The 8,239-nt window shown below is 43.4% G+C and overlaps 1 protein-coding gene across 1 annotated transcript in view; it reads left to right on the top strand.

The window, feature by feature from the left end:
* The window catches only part of DNAH2 (dynein axonemal heavy chain 2), a 111,966-nt gene that overhangs the window by 51,466 nt on the left and 52,261 nt on the right, over positions 1-8,239 (top strand). Inside the window, exons 25-36 of the mRNA XM_019665911.1 lie at positions 295-301; positions 1,468-1,685; positions 1,948-2,049; positions 2,386-2,511; positions 2,813-2,923; positions 3,220-3,408; positions 3,829-3,932; positions 4,032-4,221; positions 4,729-4,909; positions 5,645-5,772; positions 6,112-6,264; positions 6,543-6,668. Coding sequence (XP_019521456.1) covers positions 295-301; positions 1,468-1,685; positions 1,948-2,049; positions 2,386-2,511; positions 2,813-2,923; positions 3,220-3,408; positions 3,829-3,932; positions 4,032-4,221; positions 4,729-4,909; positions 5,645-5,772; positions 6,112-6,264; positions 6,543-6,668 — 1,635 coding nt within the window. The remainder of the gene's footprint in view (positions 1-294; positions 302-1,467; positions 1,686-1,947; positions 2,050-2,385; positions 2,512-2,812; positions 2,924-3,219; positions 3,409-3,828; positions 3,933-4,031; positions 4,222-4,728; positions 4,910-5,644; positions 5,773-6,111; positions 6,265-6,542; positions 6,669-8,239) is intronic.

Genomic DNA, 8,239 nt, shown 5'->3' with positions numbered 1-8,239 from the left:
TAATACCCTCTAGGTCCCTCCATGTTGTTGCAAATGATAAGATTTCATTCTTTTTTTATGGCTGAGTAATATTCCTTTGTATATATGTACCACATCTTCTTTATGCATCTTTTGATTGGAGCATTTAATCCATTTACATTTAAAGTAATTATTGATAGGTATGTAGTAATTGCCATTTTATTAATTGTTTTCTGAATGTTCTGTTCCTTTCTTATTCTCTTGCTCTTTTCTCTTGTATATTGATGACTTTCTATAGTGTTGTGTTTGGATTACTTTCTCTTCTATGTCTTGTAGGTTTTTGGTTTGTAGTTACCATGTACTTCATATATACCAAACTATGTTTATAGCAGTCTATTTTTTTGTTTGTTTGTCTTTTAGCTGAGCCATCCTGCCATCTGTTGGCAGCTCAGCGGCAGCTCAGCTCAGGCCGGGACTCAAACTGCTGTTGCTCAGAGCTCGCTCACTTAACCAACTGAGCCACTCGACCAGCCCATATAGCAGTCTATTTTAAGTTGATGGTTGCTTAAGTTTGAACACGTTCGAAAATCACTACCAATTTACTCACCCCCTCCACGTATATGTATTTTTATATTTTACTTCTTTTGTGTCTGTGTGTTTGTGTGTATCCCTTAATTTACTGTTGTACTTACACATGATCTTCCTACTTTTGCCTTTTAACCTTTGTACTAGCTTTAGTGTTGGTTGATCCACTGCTTTTATTATGTTTGCCTTTGTCAGTGAGATTGTTTTTTCTTTGCGATATGTTCTTATTCATATTTTTAATTTTTTCTTTTTCTTTTTAAAGAAGTCCCTTTTACATTTCTTGTAAAACTGGTTTGATGGTGATGACCTCCTTCAGCTTTTCTTGTCTGGGGAGCTCTTTATCTCTCCTTTGATTCTAAATGATAGCCTTGCTAGATAGTGATCTTGGTTGTAGGTCCTTGTTTTTCATCACTTTGAATATTTCACGCCATTCTCAGTCTAGTGCTCTTTTCACTATGTCACAAGGGACACTGGAGACTCCAGCAGTTGCAGACCTTTTTCATTGTGTGCATGTGATATGTATTTGAATCTAATGATTTCACTTGTGTTGTGTATGCATAGGATAATCTCTAATTTTCAGACTCTTGGGATGACTGGCAGAGCCCCAAGTTCTTTGGTGGAAAGGGATTATTATTCCAAAGACTAATGGGTGATATTATATTAATAGAATCATATGTGATGTATAATTAATGCATGGTGTATAACATAGAATAGTGTATAATGAATAATTAATAATGAATTAATGAAAAGAATGAGATAAGCATGTTAAATGATTGGGGAAACTTCTGTGCTTCCTAAAATGATTATGGCAATTTGTACCCCAACATTCAAGACCTGGCAAAGTGGATATAGTTGGAGACTCCAGATCTACTCAGGGCAATGATGAAAGGGCCACCAAATGTCATTCATTGCTCTTCTTTTCAGGTCTCCTGGACACATTGATAGAAATGAACACAATCCTGGAAGACATTCAGAAGTCTCTGGATATGTATTTAGAGACCAAGCGCCATACTTTCCCCCGCCTCTACTTCTTATCTAATGATGACCTCCTGGAGATTCTGGGCCAGTCTCGCAACCCAGAGGCTGTGCAGCCACACCTCAAAAAATGCTTTGACAACATCAAATTGCTGAGAATGCAGAAGGTCAATAGAAGTGGCCACAATGGGATGGAAAGCAGGGGAGGGATGCTGATGTCAAGGTATTCAAAGGCCTTGATGGGACTATGCCCTCCCAATAGGAGTGGGATATTAATGATTCTGGAATATCTGGGATAGAACTTTTTAGAATTGGTAATTTTGAGGGCAGGGGAGAGGAACAGAAATTACCCTCAAAGGGCCCAAATACCTTCTAGGCAGATAGCTGGAGTGGGCAGGTCAGGCTATGAATAGCTTCTTTTTTCTACAGGTTGGGGGACCCAGCAGCAAATGGGAAGCTGTGGGAATGTTCTCAGGTGACGGCGAGTATATTGATTTCCTCCATTCAGTACTTTTAGAAGGGCCTGTAGAGGTGAGTTGTGGTGACGGTTTAAGAATCAAGCTGATTCTTCTTCCCATTAGGAAGTTTGCTAGGTTCTGTGAGGAAAGAATGTTTCTGTGAAGAGACATTAGTCACTTTTTGCCCTCCTACTGACTGTTCCTAAAAACTGTAACTTCTTCCCTGAACCTGAAAATCAATCTGCCTCCTGGCTTTCATGTCCCCCAGGGGCCCAAGCCAGAAGCTGCCCAGGTCTGGCTTTCCTCTTGGGTCCAAGCCCTGCAGTCCTGTTTTTTAAGCACCTTTCCTCTGGGGACTCTTATCTCTGGCTCTGAGGATGAGCCATCTTGTCCCCCCCCCCACACACAGTCCTGGCTTGGCGATGTGGAGCGGACCATGAGAGTAACCCTGCGGGACCTTCTCCGGAACTGCCGCCTGGCCCTCAAGAAGTTTCTTAACAAGAGGGACAAATGGATAAAGGAGTGGGCTGGCCAGGTGAGCTGAGTCAGTAGAAATGAGGGAACATGAAAGATAGGGCTGAAAGGGAGCAGCAAATGTAAAGGCAGAATCTTGAGTCTCAAAATGCGGATTTTTTGCCCCTTTCTGGGCTGTGGCCCTGGAACCCTGCATGCCAGACCCTAAGCTCCTGATGGTAGACATTTGACCCATCCTTCAGAGCAGATTAACATATTGAGAGGAGTAGCACCTGGTCCTGGGAGAAGCTGGGATTTGGGAGCTGGGCTCTGTGGGTGACCAGAGACAGGGCTTTGGAATACAACCTCTGCACATGCCTTAGATGGTGATCACTGCCAGTCAGATCCAGTGGACAGCTGATGTTACCAAATGCCTGCAGACTGCTAAGGAGCGGGGAGACAAGAAAATCCTCAAGGTCATGAAGAAGAAGCAGGTGGGGAAGCCTACAAGTATGTGATAAGCTTGGAGTTAGAGTTGAAGAGGGGGGATGATAAATTGGAGTCAATATTAGAGATGGGGAAGGGTCAAAGTGAGGGTGCTTTATGGGAAAAGTCCAGTGAGGAAAGTTTGAGTGGATTAGAAGAACATTTTCCTGTGCTGATATTGGAGGTTAGGAATTATAATGGGGTTGGGATTAGCATTGGGGTTGAAAGTGTTAGGCTGGGATGAGGCATGATTGACTGATTGCATTGCCCCACCCACTCTCTTCCCTACCACTTCATTCTACAGGTGTCAATACTGAATAAATATTCAGAAGCTATCAGGGGGAACTTGACCAAGATCATGCGGCTTAAAATTGTGGCTCTGGTGACCATAGAAATTCATGCCCGAGATGTGTTGGAGAAGCTTTATAAAAGTGGCCTCATGGATGTCAATTCTTTTGACTGGCTCAGCCAACTGCGCTTCTATTGGGAGAAGGTGCAGATGGGCTAGCTCCCCACTCTTGTAACCTAAACCTGATCCTAATGCATTAATTAAATTCCTACTCTCTAAATACAATAATATCCTAATCACAGTGCCCTGATCCAGTTCTTAATTCTATCACAAGTCTCCTAAGTCAGGAGTCACAAACCATCTTCCAGTCAGTGTTCACTATGTGTGTCACTTGACCAGGATTCAGAAAGTCTTCAGGCAGCTGCTGCAATGGATTGCAGTGTACAGGCAATACAAACCCATTTTCCATCTTGGCCATAAACTCTTTTTTCCTCCTAACTCTAAACTGAACCCCTCCTCTTCAAACTGTAACCTCCCCACCATCTCCAGCCCTACTCTCAGTCATTGCCCAGTTCTAACTCTTCCTCCAAGCCACCTCTCTCTTACTGTGCTCTGTTTCTCCAGGATCTCGATGATTGTATGATCCGCCAGACCAACACACAATTTCAGTATAGTTATGAGTACTTGGGTAACTCTGGCCGGCTTGTCATCACCCCTTTGACAGACAGGTCAGTCATGTGGGATGAACAAAGGGGTTGGGGTGGGGGCAGCAAATGCTGAGTGAAGGTTTCCAGGAGTCTGACTTGAGTTTTGTCCTCAATTCATAGGTGTTACATGACACTGACCACAGCATTGCACTTGCATCGAGGGGGCTCCCCCAAAGGTCCAGCAGGCACAGGAAAGACTGAGACTGTCAAGGACCTGGGCAAGGCCCTCGGCATATATGTCATTGTGATCAACTGCTCCGAGGGTTTGGACTATAAATCCATGGGCCGAATGTACTCAGGCCTGGCCCAGGTCAGCATCCTGCCACCCGGTCCCAGAGGTCCCTTAAATACCTTTAGTCCCAGAAAATCAACTGGAACCCAAACCTAGTTCAGTGCTTTGTAACTTACAGCGTTGCTTCGCCTCGGTTAGTTCTTATAATTGGGGAAGTTCCTGCATCTCTCTGAGCTGCACTTTGCTTATTTGCAAAATCAGAAGATTATGTAAGGATTAAATAAGATAATGCATGTAAACTGGTGCATAGTGTAGGCACTCAGTGCTCACAAGTTCCCTACCCTGGTCTCTTTCCAACCCACTCATTTTCTAGCATTCCCCCAGATTGTCCATGTCTGATGGAAAGCTCTGGTCAGAAACTACAACAGTGCTATTCTGGGCTCCCATATCCCGCACCCCCAACATTTTGGAGGCTGCTTCACCTATCAAAATACTTCAGGAAGGGCTATGTTAGTCACACTTTCTAGTTTCTCCCAATCTGAGGTACTTCTCTTGCTCCCAGTGACTCTGTCTCCCACCCCACAGACGGGTGCCTGGGGCTGCTTTGATGAGTTTAACCGAATCAACATCGAGGTGCTATCCGTGGTGGCCCAGCAGATCCTGTCGATTCTATCCGCTCTGGCTGCCAGCCTCACCCGCTTCCATTTTGAGGGCTTTGAGATAAATCTGGTGTGGTCTTGTGGGATCTTTATCACCATGAACCCTGGTAAGAGCCAGGGAGTAGATGGGGCTCCTAGGGAGAGAAGTCGGTGTCCAGGGCAAACAACTGTGTCCTCCATTCCCCACTTTCAAGCCAGTGTATTTAGCCAAGTGAAACATGGCTAAAGACAATAAAGTGTGAGGGAAGGATAAACATGTGACTTTCCAGGAGAAGGTGGGGCAATCTTACTGTTCTCCCTAAAGGGATTAATAACTGCTATGTGTATATATGTAGCCACAGGCTTTGAAGGTACTTAACTATCTTCTCCTATTGGGCTAGCTCCCAGAGGTCTGGTTTATCTGCTATCCCTTTTGAGAATAAGAGAATCTCCCCAAAGTGCAGGCACTAGGGTTTCTCATTACTGTTCCCTAGGAATTTCCCTGGGAGAAGGGTCTAGGAGAAAACAGGAAAGGGTTTAGGTACTGAAAGAATCAGAAACAGCTGTGATTTCTATTAGGACTGATGTGAATTATACAATGGAACTTGGAGAGATGAAAAAATGGCAGCTCTGTGATTTGAATTTGGAACAGGGCCATGCAGACAGTAAGGAAAGGCCCAGAGATAGGAAAGAGAAGCAAATAGGTATGGGGGGAGCCAGGGCCCAGATGAAAAGGGACGAGATCTTGGAGTTGGAGTTGGGGAGAAAGTTAGGAATGGAGCTAGGGCTGGGAAAATGGGATTGATTGGGGAGTGGGTCTTTGGGAAGCGGTATGGATTCTAACAAATGGTGCTGTTTTCCAGGCTACGCTGGTCGCACAGAGCTTCCTGAAAATCTTAAATCCATGTTCCGTCCAATTGCTATGGTGGTGCCTGATTCTACTCTTATTGCAGAAATTATTCTGTTTGGGGAGGGCTTTGGCAACTGCAAGGTATTCCACTAATCTCTTTTCTCCAATTATTTTATTTCCCTTCCATGATTAGTCCCTGGATAGACTCTGTGAAGGCCCCACAATCAGTTTATCCTACGAGGAACACAGATTACTGTCAATAGGATATGGAGGCAGAAATATTCAGAGGTCTCTCCTCTGTGATGTCACTAATCCATGATGGCACCATTCACAGGGTTTTCTCATTAGGATTGTCCATAGAGCACCTCCCAGCTGCTTCAAGTCCTGGGACCTAGTTTCTTGTAGCCATAACTGTCCCTAGATGAAGCAGAAGGATTTGTAGGGAGATGGGTTGTTTCCTTCTCTGTTTTCATTCCCCAGATTCTAGCCAAGAAGGTGTACACACTTTACTCCCTGGCTGTGCAGCAGCTTTCCAGACAGGACCATTATGACTTTGGCCTACGTGCCCTCACCTCCCTTTTGCGCTATGCTGGCAAGAAGCGCCGCCTGCAGCCAGATCTGTCTGATGAAGAGGTAGATCAAGGACACAGCTCTTGAACCTTAACCTCCATCGTCACTGGTCCTGGGCACCTTCACTAAAGTTTTTCAGATCCTTTCTTTCCCCGAATTGGGATTCCCACCTTTCTTCCTGTCCCCTGTGTTGCCTGAGTTTTATCTGTCATATTTTTAAAGATTAGTTCAGGTGTATCCATTGTTTTTGGCTCCTGCTCCTCACCCTTTGGAGAGGAAGGGCCTAGTGAGTACCTAGGCCCTGGCTCCTCCAGCCTGACTCTCTGTCTTTTCCCACCTAGGTTTTGCTGCTCTCAATGAGAGATATGAACATTGCCAAACTAACTTCAGTTGATGTGCCACTCTTCAATGCCATCGTGCAAGATCTATTCCCTAGCATTGAGCTATCCGTCATTGATTATGGCAAGGTATTTGTTCCTTAATACTCTTCCTGACTTCATATGTGAATGTAGGTCTGGGAACATGACACTTCGTTCCCAGGCCTTGTTCTGCCATTCACTAGCTGTGACTTTGAACAAGACAGTTGGCCTCTCTTTGGGCTTCCGTATCTATAAGAGGATTTACACCTATTCAAACATTCTACTCTCTCACCACAACTCCCTACCCACCCACCCACCCACCCGACTCACTGGCTCAGGTACTTCCACTCTTCAGCTCTTTAACTTCATTGAGATTTCTAATCCACTGACCTTTCTATTTTCTCTATACCCATCACCCTCTCCTGCCTCCACCTCTCTCCTCATTCAGGGAGTTTTGTGAAGAGATTGCTAGGAGCTATTTGATATGTAAAAGCAGTGGAATGGAAGTGGAGGAGGAGGATTTTAGAAAGTGCAGGAATTTTCTTTTCTGGAAATATGGCAGTTTAGATACCCAGGATGATCCTTTCCACTGAAACCACTAAAATGAGGGATGGATAAAAGTATATAAAATATATATTTTTAAATGCATTGCTAAGCTGGCAAAAAGGGAAGAATTCTGGGATGGGGAGAAGGGGATAAAAACAGGGAGATAAATGAATGTGAAATCTGGCTTTATCCCTGAAAATTTTTTGTCAGGTTTAAGGCACTGGGAGAGGAGATAAAGCAGCCCAAGTTTGGAGGTACAATAGAAAATCCAGTCCTGTATAAACCTCAGTCTGCAAGGGAAAACACCCTCAGTAAATGGGAAAATCAGAAACCTGCCACTGAGAATGGTCCATACAGTAAAGAAACTTGCTTGTCTTGACCGATGATGGGAGGAGGGGGTAAAATCTCCTTTGAGATTTCCTAACCATAAGCCACCCTCACATGGTCTTTGGTCATAATTTATTCTACTGTGTAATCCCAAAAATCTCAAACTTAAAACTTAATTTTAAGTAGTTCCAGATTGTTAGCTTCCCCCAGGTGACTGGCAGAAGCCAATGCAAATTATTTCTGGAAGAATGAAATTACAACTCAAGCCTCAAAGAATTCTAAAAATTCAAGATAAAACTCCAAGAAAATGAGTAGCTTCTGGTCAAAAATCCCAAAACACACAACAGAACAAGATACCATGAATGAGAAGCAGAAGAACAACAGAACAGCAGAATCAGATCCCCAAAGACTTCAGATACTGAAAATAATCAGCACAGAATTTTAAAGTAACTAAATTTAATATGTTTAAAGAAATAGAAGAGAAGCTTGAAACTATAAGCCAGGAACAAGAGACTTCTAAACTAAGCATATTTGTAAAAGAACCAATAGAATTTCTATAAATGAAAAAATATAATTGAAATAAAAAAAACAACTCAATGTATAGAGGGAGTACTTCCAGGTAAGGAAGGTGAATTAAAAACAATTTTGTTACCTTTTGAAAATACTCTAAAGAGAATTTTTTTTAAAAGATTTTTTTTTTATTGGGGAATTGGAGGGATGGGAACAGTGCTGGGGAATTGGGGGGAAGGGGAACACACAAGTTGTTGTCCTTTTTGTTCTTCAGTCTAGTTTTAAAGAGAATTTTT

Source organism: Hipposideros armiger, unplaced genomic scaffold, assembly GCF_001890085.2.
Source record: "Hipposideros armiger isolate ML-2016 unplaced genomic scaffold, ASM189008v1 scaffold_457, whole genome shotgun sequence".
Classification (NCBI taxonomy): Eukaryota; Metazoa; Chordata; class Mammalia; order Chiroptera; family Hipposideridae; genus Hipposideros; species Hipposideros armiger.
Note: the sequence above shows the minus strand (reverse complement) of the source record. Positions and strands in the feature narration are given on the sequence as shown.